Below are 20,235 nucleotides of genomic sequence, written 5' to 3' on the forward strand. Positions count from 1 at the left end.
ATTTGAGCCGAGCCGGGAGGTCGGGCTGCTGGGGGGGGCTGCTGGGGGGCGCTGCGAGTCCCCCCGGCCGCCCCGCTCCGGGGGGAGCTGGGCAGGATGGGGGTGGCAGTGCCTGGCCCCCAGCGGTGTCCGGAGAGGGGGCCAGGCTCTCCCATCGCGGTGCTGGGTATTTGGGCTCGGCTTCAGCATCACCAGGCGGTTTAATTTTTGTTTTGTTTTGTTTTTATACAGCTGATCCTAGATTATTCAAACCCAGGGCAGCTAGAGGAGCGAGGGGAAGGGGAACAGGGACTGCCACGGTGTGGCCAGGCTCCAGGCTGCTCCGCTTGCGTGGCCCGTTCCAGGGAGCGACCAACGCGGTGCGAGAGCCAGCCGGGTTTGGAGCAGGAGAGGAGCCAGGGCCCTGCAGGGATGCGGGAGGAGCTGGGCTGTGCAAACACCACTGAAGGCGCTGGCAGCCCGACCTGGAACAGCTCTTGTTTGACCAGCAAAGAAGGGAGCAGGCTCTTTGGAAAACCAGTTGGAAAACTGCACTCCCTTTTCCTTATGAATGCTTTAGAATGTGCCACGGCAGAGGGTCCCTGCAGACCTTTGCCTGGGGGATGTGACATGCTGGGCAGAGCCTGGGAGCAGATCCAGGGGGTGTAGCTGGGCTGCCCCTCGGAGCCCTCCACTGCCCACATCCCCACGTACGTGTGGGCAGGGCCCCGCGGTGCCCGTTCGGTGGGGAGCACAGGGTGCCCGTGTTGGAGGCGAGGCAGGGGTGAGGGAGGCAGGGGGCGCTGCCTGCCGTGGGCACTCGAGGCCATGTCCACAGGACCAGAGCTGGAAGGCGCTGGCCTGGGAGGGAGGCAGGTGGAAGGAGGATGGAAGAAGTTTACAGATCACCTGAAATTAGAGGGATGCTGTGAATACTGCGGGTGTCAGAGCTGCTGGCCCATCCGAGCTGCTGCAGAAAGCAGAACAGGAGTGCCCATAGCTCAGCCTCAGCCTTGCCATATGTAACTGGCCTGCCAGGGTTGAGCCCTCGCCCCTTTGAAGGCAGCTGGGTGGGAACGGGGCTGAGCTGTGCCGTACTCGGCAGGATGGCTCCCAGCCGGGCTGGGCGAGGGGGAAGGCAGCTCTCACCCCCTCGGCTGCGCCTTCAGCCAGTCGGGCTGTGTAATTCCCTCTGACAGTTCAATGCAGAGCGAAGCCGGCAGCTTCGCGGTGGCGGACGCATGAAAGGTGAGTGCACTGGAGCCTGAATAATGTGGGGAGCTGCTCTCTCCAGCACGCTGCCCAGGGAGCCGGGGGGCAGGGACGAAATGCTGACCCCGGGCTCTTCCCTGCGCTGGCGTCCCACGGGGCACACGGTGCACCCTGAGCTTTACAGCCCTGTCCCACCGAGCCCAGCATGGAGCCAGGGTGGGTGTGATGTATTTGCTGGCTGGCTGCTGCCCTGTGGATATGGGTGTCATCCTGAAAGGCTTTGGGGGAACAGGGAAGGGGCCACCAGACTTGAGACATCAGCTCTACATGGCTGCATGCCTGCTGGGACCCCAGCGTTGGCAGCAGTGTCCCACAGAGGCTAATGGTGGCAGCTGGAGGGGAGCCATTACCTGGCCTGGGGCCACTGGGGAGGGGGGGGAACAGGGGCCCAGGAATTGCACCGTCATGTGTGTGCACCCTCGTCTCCATCCTGCTCCCAGGGGCATGCACACGCGTGCACACACACTCCCTGCGTGCAGCGGGTGCGGTGCCAGCAGCAGGCACAGCTCTCCTGCTCCATCACGCCAACCAGCTCCCACGCTGTGGGGACTTTTTTTTTATGTTTAATCCGCTGGTTTAGCTCTCACACCCCTCATGGCAGCAGGATTGGTTTTGCTGCATTTTTTTTTTCTTTCTGCCCCTCCCCAGAATTCCTCTGGAGCTGGAGAAAGACACCATGGCAGCTGTGCCCACCCAGCTCTTTGGTGTGGGGCAGCAGCCTGCTGGATGCTGAATAAAGGAGCCACAGAGAAATGGAGTAGGAGCTGGGCTGCAGCACCAGGGAGCAGGACCCCCGCTGCCAGCATGCAGGCAGGGTGTGCTTTGCTTTCTGGGGGCAGGAGCAGCACAGGCACTGAGGCAGCCTGGTTCTGGGTGCACCCAACCATAGGGCCTTGCCCAGCTGCTGTGTGAGGTGCAGGGAGAGCATTTCGCTACAAGCAGGTCAATGGAGGGTTGCAGGGATGGGCACAAGCTTCCAGCCCAACATCTCACTCCCAGGCAGGCCGCCTACAGCCCGCCATAACCCCTCCTCGCTACCGCATTGCCCCCAACCCCTCACCTGCCTCATCCTCTCCCTCCTCCCCAGGCAGGATGCAGGTCCGGGGCCTCCTCCTCCTCCTGGCACTGATCCTGCTGGCTGCCACTGCTGAGGCTGGCAAGAACAAGAAAGGTGAGGGGCAACCTGGGGCGGGGGGGCTGGTGAGGTGGGGTACAGCCCGGGGCGTGCTCCTGTGTCCTTGCAGCGACCACCCGCTCCCCCTTCCCTCGCAGAGAAGGCAAAGAAGGATGGCTCCGAGTGTGAGGACTGGCGCTGGGGACCCTGCGTCCCCAACAGCAAGGACTGTGGCCTGGGCTACCGCGAGGGAACTTGCAAAGACGAGAGTAAGAAGCTCAAGTGCAAGATCCCCTGCAACTGGAAAAAGAAGTTTGGAGGTGGGTGCATGTGGCAGGGTGGCTGGGGACCACCCTGGGCTGGGTGCTCATGCCAGACCCTGGCCAGCTCTGACACTTCTCCCCTCTTCCAGCTGACTGCAAGTACAAATTTGAGAGCTGGGGGGGGTGTAGTGCTCAGACAGGTGTGAAGACTCGCTCCGGCATCCTGAAGAAAGCCCTGTACAATGCCCAGTGTGAGGAGATCGTCTATGTGACCAAGCCCTGCTCTTCTAAGATCAAGTCGAAATCCAAAGGTCAGTCTCCACCCCTCCTGTCCCCAAGGCTCCTGCTGGAACCCTGGGCAGGGGCTCTCGAAGGGTAGCTTGGCCTGCTTTGGGCTTTGCAGGTGGTGTAGGGACTTGGGTAGGATGCTCTTCCATCTGCACCAGCACATGTGACAGCCCCAAATTCCGCTGCTGGCTGGGTGGGATGCAGGTGCTGCTAGGAAAAACCCTGGTGTCCCCCCTACAAGTCACCACCCGTTTCGGTGGGACAAGGATTCCCCCCTCTCCTCAGTGGGGCTGGTGCAGAAGGTGACTTTGCACGGAGTGGGGAGGCTGCCTGCAGGGATGCGGCCCCTGTGCCATGCCAAGCGGTCCATGCTGGCTACGTTTCTGCCATGGCAGTGCTTGGAGCATCAGCTGCCAGCAGACGCACTAACTCTTGTCTCCTATGCTTCTCGGATGCAGCAAAGAAAGGCAAGGGGAAGGACTAGAGCGGGAAGCCAGCATCCTCATCAACCCCTCGACACAGTACCCACAGGGCTGGATGCCCAGCTGCAGCCGGCCCATGCTCCAGTCTTCCTCCTCCTCTCCTTCCTCCTTTCCCTGACCTCTTTCACTGAGTTGCCTTGTTTTAATTGCTAGTGTTGTAGAGAGCAAACCCACCCACCCCACAGGAGGGGCTGCCCCCCTTCCCTGCTGCCCCACCACCACTGCCAGCGTGTCCCACTTGCCTCCTCTCACCTGATGTTGGGGTTTGCTGGGATGTGCCTGGGAGAGCTGGCATGGGAACACATATTTTTCCACCCTCCAGCACAAATTAGTTGCCTTTAGCACAATCTTTGGCAAGCCCAGGAGCCTCCTCACTCCTCCACCGGTACCAGTGCTGGAGGGAAGGGCTGAGTGTTGAATGCTTGAGTAACCCCATCACTCATTCCCTTTACTCACATGAGGACTGCTCTCTGCTCAGGGAGCTTCTTCCAGCATCCCTTCAGCCGGGGCACAACTTCCCTGCAGCAGGGAATGGGGAAAAGAAAGCCACTGCCCCTGGGATCCACCATGTCCCCTCCTCCGTCACTTCTAACTGTGTGTCCATGCTGGGGCTGCAGCCCCTCTGCCTTCGACATGCCAACGCTGGTGCTGGGTGGAAGCTCTCACTTCTTTTGGAAAATGGGGTTTGTTTTCTTTTCCAATAAAAATCTTTTTTAAAAAAAAATATCAGAACCCACCTGTCGTCCCCACAAGGTTCTGCTGTGCCGCAAAACCCAGCTTTGCCAACCCCACTGGGACCAGCAGTTAAGGCACCGTGTGGCTGGTGGCAGTGGCCTGGGTGCCACACACATGTGGTCCTGGAGAAGGCGCGTGGCTCAGACCTCACAGCCTCTTCTTGGCAGCGCTTTGGGCTGCCTCTCGCCTCAGGCTTGGAAGGAGGGATGGGGCTGCTACCCGCATGCTGCAGGAAATGTTACTGGTGGGTGACACTGGGAAGCTGGGGAGGAGCAGCCAGGTGATGACCCATTAATTCCTCATGTCATGGCCAATGGTTTCAGGTCCGAGGTCTTTATTTGTCTCGGGGTGGATTGGGCCGTGGTTGTAACAGTTAAAAAAAACCCCAAAACCCACCAGGCATTTTGGGCACCACTATATGAATTATCCTAAAGGCAGTGGGTGGGGTGGTGTCCCCATCTGGGCTGGGGCAGCCTTCAAGTTGCCCAGCATTGCCCTGGCAGGGGGCTGGGAAGGACATACAGATGCAGAGTTTGCCAGTGCCAGTGTGGCCCCATCCCATCCCTCGGCTGTACCCAGCTGTGTCCACCAAGGCTTGCAGAGCCCCGACATTGGGAGAAGCTGAGGAGCAGCCCCGGGGTGGTCTGGGGTGCACACGGCGGTGGGCTGGAGATGCTGGCTGGAACCTGCATGCTGTGGGCTCCGCTGCAACACCGATGGCAGGGTTATGTCCATTTACAAAGCTCAGCAGCCGGCTCCTTTGGCCTCCCTGGGGTGTTCCCCTGCACCCAGGGCACGCAGGGCACAAGCTGTGCATCAGGCCTCCTACACCTGCCATGGGGAGAGCAGGGACCTGCTCATGGCCCAGATGAGACATGGGGCACCTCAGCCACACTGCAGACCCTCTTCCCAACCCCCTCCAAACCCCCCCAGCTCCCCCTGTCCCTCCCCAGGACAGTTATTTTCACTGTCATTGCTGCCCAATTCTCAGGGACCACACTCCGCTGGGGCCATAGCAAGCAGTCCTGCACCACACCACTGCTTTTGTTTGCAGTTTTAGTTCCCATCCTTGTAGGCTGTGACTGGGTTTCGCGCTCCTCAGTCAGGAGTGAGATGTTTGATTTGTCTGTCTGTGTGTCCAGACAATTGTTGACCAAGGGCAGAAAGGGCACAAAGGGGAGAGCAGAGCTGAAGCCCAGGGAAAAAGCCCCCCACCCCTGTCCCTGGGTGAGGATGTGCGATGGCACCTCTCAAGGGAAAGGAAGGAGTTTGCCACATCTGCTAGGGTGCAATTTTGACTGCCTTGGGAGAGACCTGGCTGGGCCAGCAGGACTGCCCACACCAGCCTGGTCTAAGATGGTTGGCAAATGTTTGGCCCTGGTTTGTTCTCATTTCTTGGGTAATAAATAGTTTAAAAGCCTATTGAAAGCATCCAGCTTTAGGCTGTCTGCATACAGACAAGCTGTGATGCCCTGGAGATGGTCAGCCAGGGGAGAAGAGGCATCCAGTCTTAGGACAGACACTGATGCCATTTGGCTAACCTCTCAAGAGCAAGAAGCTGGGGAGGGCTCCTGGTGACCACATCTCCTCCTCTTGCCTCCAGATTTCCCGCTGGCTCCCCAAGTTAGTCCCCAGGCCTGGGGTGACTGGAAGGAGCTGCAGCTCAGAGGTGCCTTGGACCTTTGTCAGCACTGGATGAAGGGCATCATCTGCAATCATTGCATAATATGCACTGTTGTGATGAGAAGCAGAGGATTCCCCTCCCCAGCAAAGGAGGCAAAGGGAAGGGCTTCCGTGACGTTGCTGAGGTGGTCCCTGAGCGCCAGTTTATCTGGCTGTGCCAATGTTCCTGTACTGGCACATAAGAAGGTGCTTGAAGGTTTTCTTGAAAGTGGCATTGCAGAGGGCGTAGCAGGCTGGGTTGATGGTGCTGTTGACATAGCAGAGCCAGTAGCCGATGGACCACACTGTTTCAGGTACACAGGTCTCACAGAAGGTGTTAATGAGGACCATCACGTTGTATGGAGTCCATGTGATTATGAAGGCCAGCAGGATAGCAAATATGGTGCGGGTGACTTTCTTCTCCCGTGCTGCCATCTGGCGCTTCTTCCGTACTTGGCTCCTGGCGATGCTAGCAAACTTCCTGGCAACGTTGGCCGGGCGGCTGTTGGCCAGGGAGTTGTGCTCAGAGGCTCCTGCCTTAGCTGGGACAATCTCAATGGCAGTGACACACTCGCTCCCAGTCTGCTTGGTGACGATCTTAATCTTGGACCACTTGGAAGATGGGTTCACCCGCGGGTGGGATGGGCTCTGTCCTTGCCCTGCTGGCAAGATTTCTGCTGTGGGCTTGTCTTTTGTGGTCTGGGTCATGCTGACAGTGCTGGACTCATTGGAGGTCTCCTTCTCCTCCTGATGGCCAGTGGCCTCTGTCTGTGCTGAGGGTTGGTCATCTACCTTTCCATTCCTCACCTCCTCCTTCACCTCCACGGCTCTCTTGGGAGAGTTATTGTTGTTCTGCTTGATCAGGGGGCCCTTGAAGAAGCTGAGGGACTTGCCTTTCCTCTCTTTCCTGCTTTCAGGCTTGTGCCTCCTCACCCTGCTCCTGCTGGCCAGGGAGATGTGGATGTACAGCACCGTCATGATGACCACAGGCAGGTAGAAAGCAGCGATGGCCGTGCCGAAGGTCACCGCTGGGTTGGAGAGGAACTGGATGTAGCATTCCCTCTCAGGGACTGTCCTCTTGCCCACAATGAACTGCCAGAACAAGATGGCAGGGGCCCAGAGAATGAAGGACAATATCCACGCGGCCGCGATCATTAGCCCTGCCATCTTGGTGGTCCTCCTGGCTGGGTATGTCAGGGGCTTGGTGACACAGAAGTACCGGTCAAAGCTGATGATGAGCAAGTTCATGACAGAGGCATTGCTCACCACATAGTCCAGGGCCAGCCACAGGTCACACACCACAGCCCCCAGCGGCCAGTAGCCTTTGATGATGTAGACCGTGTAGAGGTTCATGGAGAAGACCCCAATGATGAGGTCCGCGCAGGCCAGGCTGAAGAGGAAGTAGTTGTTGACAGTCTGGAGCTGGCGGTTCACCTTGATGGATAGCATCACCAGGATGTTCCCCACCACGGTGACAAGGCTGAGTGAGCCGGTGACTGTGGCGATGAAAACCAGCTCCACCGTCTTGTAGTTGGTGGGAGGCTGGATGGTCACCTCAGAGCGGTTGCCCAGGGTGAAGTTGTCGTAGGTCAGGTTGGCCATCTTCGCCTGCCAGGGCTGAGCAGAGAGGTTGTGCATGGGGTCTGCAAGGGGAGCAGGGACAGAAAGGGAGAATATCACACCCGCCAGCCTGTGCTAGCAGCATTTGCTGCCTCCTCAGTTTCTCATGCCAGCAGTGCTCTTGGCTAGTGCTTGAAACCCCCCCTCCCCCTGGCGCTACCGGGCTTCTCTCTGTCATTGCAGCCTTCCCCCAGGACCTCTTTGAAGGCACTTTTTGTGTCCCCATTTAGCAATGGAGGAGACACACGGGGCTGCAAGGAGAGGAGCAGGGACAGGGCTGGGGACAGCCCTTTGACCAGAGTCCCTTCTCTGGAGGGACAGGAGCCATCGCCCAGCCTTGGTGTGCCCCAGGGAGGCACGCAGTGAGGCGGAGGGGCTGCAGGAGGCTGCGGAGCTGAGCGGTGATGCACAGCTGAAAGGACAGCATGGCATGGAGCTCATGCCCTGCCCCAGGGACGAGAACAGGTTTGTGGTATACCCCAGCCACGTCCCACTGGCCTCCCCAAAGCATCTCCCCAAGATGGGGCTACCCCACAAAGCCCGTGCCATGGTCCGCTCCGCTTACCTGTGTCTCTGGCAGCAAACAGCTCCTTCTGGAAGATGAAATCTGGGACAGGGAAAACAGCAAGTTACACTACAGCTTCAGCCCCAAAGGGTTCATGCGAGGCCCACAACTGGGGCGGGGGGGGGTAACAACCTTTCCGACAGAGGTGGCCTTGACAAAGGGGTGACACTGCTCAGAGGCAGATGCTGAAAACCCAGACAAGGCTGAAACTTGTTTGGCTTGGCCTGGTTCACAGCCCAGCCCCGACAGGGCCAGGGTGGGGAAGGGGCCACACGAGTGCCATCAAGCAGAGATGCTGGGAAATGCTGTCCCCTTCCCCCAGACCCACATCACACCACAGCTGCAGCCACACTGCCCATGGAGACGTACAGGGTGAAGCCAGCTGTCTCAGCCTGATACATGGAATTATTTATGAAAGGTGGCAAGAATTATGGACAGAAAGACTGTCTTCATCCAAACCAAGATGCCTGTGGTTAACCCCCCAAGGTAAGAGGAGAATGGGCCTTAAAAAAAAAAAAAAAAAAAATCCGTGGACCAAAATTAATGTGTGGGGCTGAAGAGGAATTTCCTGGAAGGGGAAGGAGAAGTAAAGGCACTGGGGGAGGTAGGCTGGACAGAGGAGCTCCCCATTGGACCTGCCTCTTCCACACCCCCCAGGCCCCCAAAACCTGCTGGACCTTCACCAGCCTCACCCGGGGTGCTGGGCACACCCCGACCCCAGCAGCCCAGCCTGTCCAGCAGCCCCACGCGGGTCGGTGGGTCCTGCTGGGCTGCCCAGAGCGCCCCACGGGCGCTGCAGCCGGTAGCCCAGCGGGAGCCGGGGCAGCGGGCCTGTGCCCGTGCCAGAGCGCGCAGCGGGAGCGCTGGGCACCGCCTGTCTCTGCGAGCTGGCTCAGGCAGCGGCGCTGGCTCCGAACGCCTGGGGCTCCTGAAGCTGGTTTTGCTAAATGTATAAACAACTGTTAACGCCCAACTCTCCGAAGCAGGGTTTGGCAGGCTTTGGGATCAATTCGTCTATATAAAGTCTTTTAAAAGAAATGCCCTTGCCTTTCTTTTGTGGTGAGGGTAGGAGATTTCTGCCATCAGCAAACGGCCAAGGGTTTAATATAACCACTTTTTAAAGAGAGACAGGTGTGAGAAAATATAAACATGGCTGCTGAGATGCTAAAGCTGGGGTACCAACATGGCCATTAAGGCTGCTTCTGCATTAGCAAGGCTACAGCTGCAACAGTGGTCAGGCTTTTCTTACACGCACAGGGGAAAGAAGTGGGTGAGGGACAGAGAAATACCTCTGTACCGTTATCCTCTGAGCCTGTTACATGTGGCCCACGAAGACAAAGTGCTTCGAAAAGAAAGCAACACCCTTGAGCAGATACTAAAAGCTAAATAGTGATGGGGTGAGGAAGCCCGGCAGCACTGCCCAGCTTTACACCCAGCTCCAAACACAAGGGATGCATCAAGGGAGAGGGAAAGCAGTTTCCGCTGCCATCCTTCCTGGGCACCCAGCCAGGGAAGTGAGAAGAGGTGATAAGTGTATAAAATAGCTTAGAAATATATAATCGTGGCAGTTTGGGGGTTGGTTTCAGTACAATTGAAATGAGTTTTAAATTCTTCACTTCTCTCAAATGGAGAGATTTAGCTGTCATTCTTGTAACAGCTAATCAAACCAATCAGACAAGCTAGCAATCAAGGAGACATCTACCCCAGCTCTTCCAGGAAGAATTTGAAAAATCCTGAAAAGAAACCTTTCCTTTGTCTCTGCTAAAATGAGGGTTTCAGTTTTTTCACTTCAGTTTGTGAACCAGCATGCTCTTCTAGGCGCATTTAATTAATTATCAACCTTGACAGAGGCTTGTGCTCTCGGTTGCCCGAAGTAAGAAAAGTCCATCTCTGCCCACTCCATAAAAATGTTTGTATAGGTCACAAGAAATGAAGGAGGAGAAGACTGGCGCGGCTCCCCTCGCGTGTCTTTGGATGCCACCCAGAGGTCATGCTGGAAACTGGTGTGCTGAGACACCGCAACTGCAGCCCCAGGGTGAAGGACTTAAAACGGATATTTTGAAAATGAGCCTTCACTAAAGGGCAAAAATAGAGCAATCTCCTGTTCGAGGGTAGGAGGGGGAATCAAAATGGTTGAGGGTGTGAAGTACAACACAGGCGTACAGTAACATGTACAAGCTGGAAGACGTGTACACCATGCACCCTCACCTCAGACACCCTGGCTATTTTCCACCATGCCTCAGCCTATTGAGCATCCCTTCTTCACCCATCCTCTGCTCTTCCCATCCTGCTGTCTCTCTCTTCTGCTCCTGACATCCTCTCTGAGCTCTTCGGGACTAAATGCCTTCCCCATGCTCCCCATCTCTCTCCTCCTGCACCTCTAGGGGCACATTTCTCCTCTCCCTCTCCTCCTGCTCCCTGTCCCCATCCCCCTTTGCCCCCCACCTCCATGCCAGCCCCAAAGCCAGGGAGGAAACGCTCCGCAAAGCCCAGAGGCCACTTCAGAAGGGCTCCTGGGGCTGAGGCCCCTACCTGTGACACCAACTGGTTTTTCAGCCTGCACACTCCGTCCCTTGTCTGCAGTGCTCTCCCAGACCTGCTCTCACCAGGTAGCTAACAGCAAACTCCATCACTGCCCTCCTCCCTCCCTAGGACTTCTGGCACTGATTTATGGCTGGTTTTCTCCTCTCCACTGAAGTCATTAGGAGCCTCCAGCTCTTCATTGACAGCACCTTCTGGGTCTAAGGGTTTCTGTGGCAGCTACAGCACTCAGCAAGTATGCCCTCAAGACACAGAAATGCCTTTCCCTTCCCACCCAACATCTTGCATGTTATGGATGAAGACCTCAGGCACAGGTAGACACAGATCCAAACAGAAAAGGTTGTAATTTGGGTAGAGTCCAACTATTTTGGGAAGTGCTTGGCACAGCAAGGTCCCCATTGCTGCCTGAGATCATGGGTGCCATGATGGGTGAGGAGACACCTCCAGAGCAAGAGAGCAAAGCCAGTCCTGCCCACCCCTCCTCAGTCACAGGGTGACATCCAAGGGCACGTCGGAAAGCTGCTATTTCCTCTCTGCACACCTTATGTGCCACTCTGGCAAACCTTCCCAGCCTGTCAGCCCCTGCAAAGCACCTTGCTACCCATCACCAGGTAGGAAAGGAGAAAGCTCTGTCATGGGCTGCTGAGGGCCATCCTGTACCCAAAAGATCTGCACTGGCCAGAAACGGGTGCTTCATTGCATTCAGACAGTGACCAAGCACCTGCTGAGCACTCATCCGATGTGGGACGGAGAGTCTCACTCCCTCCTGCCCATCCTGTTGCTCCCCGAACAGCAGGAGCTGACCACCCTCCCCACCAGCACAGTGAAGGCAGTGGGAGAAGTTGGTATTGATGCGTGCTCAGGTGGTGGTGGCACCTCGAGCTGTGGGATGAGCTCCTGGAACAAGCAGCCCTACTGACCCCTGCTTCTGCTCCCTGTGCCCCTCCATGGCGCATGACCCTCACACTACCATCAGCCGCCCCTCGCCCTGCACCACCACTGCCTGCATCCCAGCCCCATCCTCATCCTTGGCAGAGGACTGAGCAGCCCCATCCTCATCCTTGAGCAGAGTCACAACTGGTCCATGTGTGGCTTGAAGCAACATCTCCGGGAATGAGCAGGGCTGTGCATGCAGCCAGCACGCTCGGCAAGCATCACCACCAGAAACCAAGCCCCACACTCACATGCCAGTCAGGGGAAGAAGGAGAGGAATTAGAGAAACCATTACTTTCGCAGAGGCTTCCGAGGGTGAGCGGCTCCAAGAGGAGACAGGCTTTTGCTCTGCATGGGTGCAATCAGCCCTTTGGAGAAACAGCAAAGCTGAAGAGACCTAGAGCCCCAGGGGTCCCTGCCCCAGCAGGGATGGGGTGGAGGTGGCTGCCAGCTCCTGGATGGATGGACGCTGTGGGGCTCCAGAACAGAGGGACGCTGGGCCCCTCCACTGCGAGGATATCCCGGGGGAAGGCACACATCAGTCCCTGCTCCGGCTGGGCGCAGAGGGCTGGGGCCAGTGCACATCAGCTCTGGCGTTGCCCTTGGAAAGAGCCTTCCCAGCCCTGCTGCTGGCCCCCTCCTTGTCTTGGCCTTCCTAGAAGCGCCAAAAGGGTGAAAATCTTAATGGGATTAGTTCCGTCATGTCAAACTGCTGATGTGACACAGGGCTGGGCAGTTAGCGCAGACACAACAGAATTTGAGGAGAGGAGGGAGGAAAAACGTGGGGAGGGATGGAAGATGTTGAAGGGTACTTGTGTTTATGGCTTATGCACACAGAGGGAAGGGACAATGGGAGGGGTGACAGTTTGTGGTGCTAATTGCATTATCTAATAGCTGTTAATTAGTTCCTGAGTCATGGCACCAGTTTACAGCAAGTGAAGGATTGTTCTGGTTGACAGATTCACACTCCTCAAAGAGTGTGAAAATAGAGCTCCTAGATACCAGGAACAGACACCTTAGAAAGACAATATAGAGGGAGAGGATCAAGGGGAGGCCCTGTGACCCGTCGGGGGATTTGCCCCTGTGTGGACCCCCCTGAGGTCCTTATCCCGCTCCAGAAGAGATTTGAGCCATCACACCAGAGGAATTGCTTCTTGCCAATAGTGTACGGGGTGGATCTGGGTATTTTATTTTTCCATTGAATAATTTATAATTCTTCCTTTGCTATTCAACTGGTTCTCGTGAGGCAAAGCAAATTCCTCCATCCCCACAAGCTGGGAGTCTCTGATGGCTTTTTCTGGAGCCACCAGAGAAGCAGTGAGCTCAGCAGCACAGGAGCTGCCAGCTTTCAGGGGGAGGTGAGGTGGCTGGAGAACCCTCCCTGTGCTCGGCACGTGTTTGCCCATCAGGTTTTGAAAATTTGCTCTGCCTGGGGCCAGAAGGGAGTGTTGCAGTCATCTAACCTGACTACCCACCCTGGTAAGCCAGGAGCCTCCCCTGCCTCCACTGCTGCTTGTGACTAGGTGGTTGTCACTGGGTTTCAAAGCAAAAACCGAGGCACCCTGTGTGTGAGAAGCACTTGCAGGTCAGAGCTGTGGCATACAAGCTGCTCACCTCAGTAGCACTGAGCCCAGCACGCTCACCAGCACCCCACAGCCAGCATGGCTGTACCCCCCCCGAGCCGAGCTAGCCCCCCGTGGTGTTTGCCTGTATCCCTAACATGCCCTGCATCGTACACAGTAAGGGGTTACACACCATTACCCACAGCAAATCGATGAGAAAGTGTTTTTAAGTGGTTAAGACTCTTACAAATAATCTATCAGAATGCTGGCCGCTCTGACAATTAGTTAATCACCTGTCACCCAATTATTGGGCCCAATAAATGACCTACCAGAGGAACATTAATAGTGAGCGCACCCGGCAAACACCATGCAAGCCAAAGCCCAAGCCAAAGCCCAACCTTACCCCGCTGTGCCCAGCCCATGGCTCCTGGGCACTGGCAACTCCCACACTTGCATTGGCTCCAATGGGTAACATCACAGGGGAAAAAGGCTCACCATGACAGCATACCACAGTGGGGCCAAAGAGGACACTGTCCCCTCCCTCCTGTGCCCTCTGCCTTAGACCTCCCCAGGACTGCAGCTCTGGGCTGGAAGCAGAGCTCAGCTTATGTTGCTGAGCCAGGAAGGTGCTTGGCTTTCAGCTGAGCCTGGACTAGAGCCACACTTTTCCTCTGCCATCTACTGCATTAATGCTCTCTGCCTCAGAGAGATGCTCACGTTCTTTTATATCCCTGGGCTGAAGCTTTAATAGGACCCAGCTGTTTCAAGGCAGTGCAACAACAATAACCCTGCTGCAGCTACAGGTCCTGCTGTTGGGAAGAGCTTTGGGCTCAGCTGCCAGAGGGGAAGGAGAGAGAGAGAGGGGATTACAGCAACAAGTGACTGCCTGGATTAGCTGGGCTCTCCCTGGGGAGAGGTTAGTGGCTGAGGTCAGATGCCTGTGGATGGATGGTGCTGAAGGAGGGACTGGGGGGGAAGAGGGCAGGGAGTTGCAAGACCCTGGATCTGGTTGCTTAGAAGAGCAGCTCTCCCTGCTCCAGGGACAAGGACAGGCCTTGCCTGGGGATAGAAAAAGAGATGGACTCAGCCCCTCTTTGGGGAAGGCAGTTGCGGGGAAGCTCCCTTACCCTGGCACTGCCCCTCACAGCCATGGTTGCCCACAGCATGTTCCTGCCACCTGCCCAGGGCACCAGCCCACCCTGGCCTCCCAGAAGTCAGGGCTGGCACTAGGCAAGGTGGGGGCTAGCCCCCATGCAGAGAGCCGCAACACCCTGCGCCCACCCTCTGCCCCCACCCTGGGGTGCCCACAGGCCATGGGGTAGGGATGCAGGTCAGGGAATCAGGGTTGTGGTGTGGCTCGGGCAGATCAGAGCTGTCAGGAGGGATGGGGGGGTTGTGTTTCTCCATAAGCAGCTCCTCCCAGAGCCAAGGCACCACAGAGAGAAAACACGAAGGTGCTCATCTGAAATTTTAAACAGTGGGTAATGTGAACCAGAGCCCCTTGCCCCATGGAGCAGAGCGAGGCTCGGTGGAGCTTTGAGGGGACGAATAAGCCAGCTGAGCAATGGCTGAGAGAAAAGAGAGCTGATGTCCTGAGCCAAGGGCAGAAAATGGGGCAAGAGCAAGGGTCCCACCGGATGGATGTGGATGTGACAGAGGGGAGTGCTAGTCCTGGGGACAGACAGCAGAGGGGAATCTTTGGAGTGCTAATGGAAAAAGGAAATTGAAAATATTAGTCCCCACTTGGCCACAAGACCGGCCAAAGGGTTTGGCTCTGGAGGTGATGCCTGAGCAAGGGACAGAGCAAAGGACAGAAGCTGCAGCAGAAGGTGAGCAGGGGAGCCCAGGGCATGGACAGGCAGCGTGGAAGCATGGGGGCCAGGGAAGGAGAGCAGGTAGGAAACCCCCATCTGTGGAACAACAGAGGAGAGGAGGGATGCAGAGGAAGAAGGTGGGAATAGCTCCAGGCTGCCAGGGAGGGATTATATATGTCCCCTGCAGAAGAGTCCTAAGAAACTCTTCCGAGAGGGAGAGATCTCACGCAGAGACACTGCCTGCGAACCTCTCTCTGCTGCCTTCCCTGAGGCTCCCACCAGCTCCTGGCTGGGCAGAGTGGGAGCCATGCTGTGGCTGCAAACCTTCATGGGCTGCAGCTCTCCTGCCTGGCAGCTCAGCTCTGCCTACAAGCCACCTCTCTCTCCATAGGATGGTGGTCTCCAGCCTGTCCTGGCCCAACACTAACACCACAGGCAGCACCCCACAGCGCTTGGCAGGGGTTTAGCTACCTCATTGCCTGTGGCTGCACCATGGTAGTAGAGGGTTTCATGAGTTGGGCATCACTTATGGGCCATGGTGAGTGATCTGAGCTCTGAAAGCAGTTTAGAGATGAACATGCTAGATGCTGCTGCTGAGCGGCACAGAAAGGCAGACCCAAGCCCAAGCAACTCACGCCTGTTGTCAGTAGGGTTTCATTGCACTCCACTCTTCTCTGCACACACGCACGCACTTTTTTGGCTTTAACTGGGGCTGCACATGATGTAACTGCCAATAGATCAGGGATCCAAACTACCCTGAAGGCACTAGAGATGATAAGATGCAGGATACGCTCCTTCCCATCTCAGTCATGCAAAGATCCCACAAGGATGCCTGTCCCTCTGCGGCAGAGCCAGCCCGTCACGCTGCCTGGGGGGGGCCCTGCTAACATCAACATCGGGAGGGGCTGCGAGCAAGGGGTCACTGAAATGAGGCGCCATGCATCCCTCTAGAGAGCTGCCCTGTGACCTGGAGCGGACGTGAGGGCCTGAGACATTGTGTTTGGAGAGTGATGTTTTCAGACCTCGGTGTTGCACAACTGGAGCTCTGAGTTTCCCACAGACGAATCAATCTAATTCTGCTTAAAGAGCCCAAAGACATTAACCCGTTAACCGGTCGACTCAAACCAACTCCGCCATGAGCCTTAAACCTGCAGATGACACTTCACCCAGCACCCCACTCCTCCAGATGACTCCAGCTGAGGCACCTGGTGCCAAGCCCCCCCGCCTCCTCTGTCAAGCTGCAAGGTGCTGTGAAATATATTAGATTTAATAGCAGTCATGGTAGCAGGGGGGCTGCTTCTCCGCCTGGCTTTCATGGCTAGATGAGTGCAGCCAGCTTCAATAGCTTGGTACAGCATCGATAGCTCTGGCTGAGCCCGCTGTGTCCAAGGAGCTACATGGTTTACACTGAGTCCTGCCTTTAAAGGACAAATTTCCTGGCTGCTGCTCTTCCCGCGCCAGCTGACCTAGGATGAAATTCCTCTGCAAGGCTCTTGAAGAGAAGCAAACAGCCCTGTCGTTCCCCATGTCCCTCTCCAGCCCTCTCTGAGTCACAGAAACAGCGCCCAGGGTGGGTGTGGGTCCTCTGCACCAGCACGTCTCAGCCTGCCTAATGCTGGGGCAGGGGGTGGGAAGGAACTGGGCACTTGGGCATCTCTGCCACCGCCTCATGCACCGAGTGGGATTGAAGCCCACACTGCACAGCGCATGCAGGGGTGATGGGGACAGGGTCACAGCAAGACAGGAGGGCTGGTGTTGCTCCCACAGATCTGACTAGCAGGACCTCCACTGCCAGAGGGACAAGGCTCTGTGCCTGCAGCCGCTGAGTTTGGAGGCTTGGACAGGCCGGTGAAGTTAATTTTCTCAGCAAACTTGCATCTTACAGACATAAACCAAGTCTTTGTTGGAGTTCCTCCTCCATGTGGTGCAGCCTCTGGGATGAATGCATCTCTGAAGGGTCCTGGGAGCAGTCCTGGGGCAAAGGCATGAGCAGCTGGCTGGGGAGCATCTCCAGCAGTCATGTTTGCTCATGCTCACTGTGCCGGCAGGACTCCAGGTCTGAAGCCAGGTCAGATGATGTTGTCCTGGCCCAGAGACAAGTCCAAGAGGACCAGTGCACCCATCTGCAGGGAAGGTGGGATGGATGCCAACACGCACACAGGGTGAGGACACCCAAGGATGGGGACTGGCTGTATGTCAGCTGCTAAAACCCTGCTGCTAAACATCAAGGGGGGGACCTGTAGGCAAGATACCCTGCCCTGCACTCCTGCAACAGCAAAATACTGGTGTAGTGGGCTAGCCTGCCCAGGGAGCACTCACCTCAGATTAATTTGTTCAGGAAATGCCTAACTTCTCCTTGAAATTCAACAAATGAATTTGTCCAAATACAGTGCAAGGGCCAACCTCGGTATGTTCAAGGGTGCAGATGCAGTGAGCCTTTCCTGTGCCTAGAGGGTTAAAGGAATGTCGTGGTGGGCAGTGTTCTCCCAGGACGGTCGAGGCTGGCACACTGCTGCTTGGCTATGAGTTAGACAACAGCCACACCTCACTGCCTGGCCTGCCGGGCCCTGGGCAGAAGAGCATGTGAGTCTTCCTAGAAACCAGTGTCTGTTTTCTGACTGGTTGCCTGAATCTCTCAGAAGAGGGATGGCTTTGGTATGGCTCCAAATGCTGGCTTGAAGAGGCTTCAATGTGGCCTGGCTGCTGAGACCCCACCCCACCCTCCCAGCTGCCCCCAGCACAGTCATGGTGGGCACTGGTGCTAAGGAGCACTCAGTTGGGAGAGGGATGAAGAGAGGAGGGGAAGGAGATGGGATCAATCTGGTCCAAACTTCTACTTCTTGGCTGCACCAGGTCCTGCACCTTCACATTTCCCCAAAACACACATCCTTTAAATAGAGAGCTTTAGAGCCAGCCCAGAATGGATGCTGAAATCCAAAGCAGACCTCCTCCCTTGGTGTACTGAGAGCAACAAGGGCATAGCCCCATGTCAGACTGAGCAGAGACTGGCTTAAGGACAATGCCTGCTTCTCCAGAAGACGCCCATCAAAGCCCTGCTTTAGCATGCCAAGGAGAAGGGGTCAGCTTGTGCACATGAAACTCCTGCTTGAAACATGCACATGAAACTCCTGCTGCGTGTACATGCATGCAGAAAGAGGAGCTGCGTTTGTGCAGAGAGCAGCAGCCCCTTGCAAACAGCCTCCATTTCCCTCTCCCCTCGCTATTGCCGTCCTCACTGTCTTTGCAGAGTTGCCTCTGCCACCTCAGCTGGGCACTCACCAGCCCTCTTCACCTCTGCAGGTGCTGCCGGCCACGGCTCTGCAGGGCAGGTGGAGAAGGGCTCCACAGCAAAGGTGCGTTAGGGACTGCTCTGCAGCAGCCACGTGTCCTGGGGTCACTATTTTTATTCCCTGGCTTTGTTTTTTGTTTGTTTGTTTTGGTTTGGTTTTTTTTGTTTGGTTTTTTGTTGGTTTTTTTTTTTTCCTGGGGAGATATTTGTAATTTTAATTTAAAAAAAACCAAAACCCAACCCCACAATAAAATCCCAACCATGACAAAACCTGATATCAATAGGATCCTCGTGGGGACAGTTTAAACAGAAAAAAACATGCTCCTTCTGCAAACTCAGAGTAATTGGATCACAGCATTAATTAATCATTTCAGTTCATTTCTCTTCTATGAAAGAAAACAGACTGACCTGCTGAGATGAGTATGCCCCTCATGTGAATAAACAAACCACTTTTACCGGTAACCCTCCTCCTCCTCCTCCTGCCAGCTTCCCACTGTCCACTCACCAGGTCACCCTGGGGGCTGCTGCCGCTCTGTCTGGCAGCGCCGGGACCCCGGCTTTGAGCTGGGGCTCGGTGGCTCCCGCAGGAACCGGGGGCCACCCCCTGCTCCCAGATACCTGCTCCCATCCCCACCCAGGGTCTCTGCCCGCCAGGCACCAGCACAGCTGAGGGATGAACCAGGGATGGATCGCTATTTCTCAGGATCTCTGTAGGGGTGAAGTAGCCCCCTCGGATGCCCTGCTCTTTGTTGGGATGCCTCATGGGGGCCTAGTCCAGGCTGGAGAGCAGCAGCAGGTGCTTGGATCACAGAAGTCAGGGCGTTAGGAAGACGGGGATGATGACCAGCAGTAGTGAAAGCAAAAAACATCTTGCTGAAGCCTGTGATTTCAACACAAGCGTTGTTACTGGTGATGTTTCACTGAAATTCTGGGCTCTAGGACCCTGGCATCTGAGTATTTTGATAGACAGAGCCAGCATCAACAAGCCACCCCACTGGGTGGGTACCAGCCCTCCCAGCCCCTCTCCTCATTCCTCAAGTAGTGGCAGGAGAAGCTGAGATGCCCTCAGAGGTCACTCAAGGCATCTGTGACAAAGCAGGGAGCCTCCAAACGCCCAAGCAGAGCTGAGCAGCTGTGCCAGCTGCCAGCAGGGCACCGAGCAATGCTAGCTGCTCCTCGGGTTGGGAAGGATCTCCCCAGCCTTGGGCTTTGCAAAGAGCAGCTAGAAAATGCGGCCACGGCACAGTCAGAGGGGTTGAAAGCAGGGCAGGAGAGAAGCCAGTGTTGCTTTCATTTAAAATAATGACAAGAACTGCTCCCTGAAGACAGTGTCATTATTTTGGGAGAGAAGAAGGGTGGGGCTGCCCGACTCTTGGCCACAATGGGCCACGGAGAGCCCAGGGCAGCTCTGCCATTACCAGTGGGGAGGGCAGGGTGAGGCCAGCAAGGGCTAAAGGGCAGATGGGATCCCCACCTCGGGAGGGAGGGGACACGACCTGTCCCCCTTGCAGTGTCCAACCTGGCAACGGGCTCTGCGGGGAGGTGGGGGGACTTGTGCCTAGTCATGTCCTGGGCGGTCGCCACGAGGACCAGAGGTCCTGGGAGGTGACCACAAGGGCCAGCATGGGGACAAAGTAGCCAACAGATGCGGGATCTTGTCCCTGTTGTTCCTGTTGGAATATAGAAGGAAGCAAAGAAAGCATGCAGGTAGTTTCTTGCCCGGAAAACAAATCTCCTTCCAAGAGGATGCACCAGGGGAGCAAATAGCACCCACCCTGGGCTCCCTGCGAGGGGGGGTACCTGCCCCGGGGGTGCAGGCTGCTCATATGCCCGCAGCAGGGTGCTGACAGGGCCGGTCCCGAGGTGCCCAGAGGGACTCGAGGTGCCTTGGACAGCGGATCCCGGGGAGCCGCGTTGGTTTGGATGGGAGCAGGGAAGAGGGGTGCCAGACCTCGTCCCGACGCCCCAGGCAGGGCTGCAGCCCCGCACGACTCCACACACCCCGGGTGGCGACCTAAGGAGGGGGTCCCGATCCGCGGGGCACCCCCGGGGTTGCTAGAGTGCGGGAAAGTTGTCAGAGAGACACAACACCACCCCCCCACACCCCCCCCCACCC

General features: G+C 56.6%; 2 protein-coding genes across 4 annotated transcripts in view; one reads left to right on the forward strand and one right to left on the reverse strand.

Moving 5' to 3' along the window:
* Positions 1 to 2,294: 2,294 nt before the first annotated feature.
* On the forward strand, positions 2,295 to 4,112 carry MDK (midkine). The gene is made up of 4 exons (XM_026850016.1): positions 2,295 to 2,422; positions 2,524 to 2,685; positions 2,778 to 2,939; positions 3,375 to 4,112. The coding sequence occupies exons 1-4, from the start codon at positions 2,344 to 2,346 to the stop codon at positions 3,398 to 3,400; spliced, it is 429 nt and encodes a 142-aa protein (XP_026705817.1). The 5' UTR covers positions 2,295 to 2,343; the 3' UTR covers positions 3,401 to 4,112.
* Positions 4,113 to 4,456: 344 nt separating this feature from the next.
* The window catches only part of CHRM4 (cholinergic receptor muscarinic 4), a 15,903-nt gene continuing 124 nt past the window's right edge, over positions 4,457 to 20,235 (reverse strand). Inside the window, exons 1-3 of one of the 3 annotated variants that reach the window (XM_026850013.1) lie at positions 13,420 to 14,141; positions 7,981 to 8,022; positions 4,457 to 7,438 (exon numbers count right to left, since the gene is read on the reverse strand). In XM_026850013.1, the coding sequence (XP_026705814.1) occupies positions 5,961 to 7,438; positions 7,981 to 8,022; positions 13,420 to 13,438 (1,539 nt within the window). In that variant the 5' untranslated portion in view covers positions 13,439 to 14,141 and the 3' untranslated portion in view covers positions 4,457 to 5,960. Of the gene's footprint in view, positions 7,439 to 7,980; positions 8,023 to 11,749; positions 11,930 to 13,419; positions 14,142 to 20,235 lie in introns of those variants that run through there. The other 2 variants (XM_026850014.1, XM_026850015.1) reach the window with 2 other exon arrangements.

This window comes from Athene cunicularia (assembly GCF_003259725.1).
Source record: "Athene cunicularia isolate RWA chromosome 5 unlocalized genomic scaffold, athCun1 chr5_part1, whole genome shotgun sequence".
Taxonomy (NCBI): domain Eukaryota; kingdom Metazoa; phylum Chordata; class Aves; order Strigiformes; family Strigidae; genus Athene; species Athene cunicularia.

Bases quoted from the DNA above. Each gene is read 5' to 3' on its own strand.
- MDK (XM_026850016.1), top strand. From the start codon at position 2,344: ATGCAGGTCCGGGGCCTCCTCCTCCTCCTGGCACTGATCCTGCTGGCT. The intron at 2,423-2,523 runs GTGAGGGGCAAC...CTTCCCTCGCAG, and splicing joins GGCTGGCAAGAACAAGAAAG to AGAAGGCAAAGAAGGATGGC. The intron at 2,940-3,374 runs GTCAGTCTCCAC...TCTCGGATGCAG, and splicing joins GATCAAGTCGAAATCCAAAG to CAAAGAAAGGCAAGGGGAAG.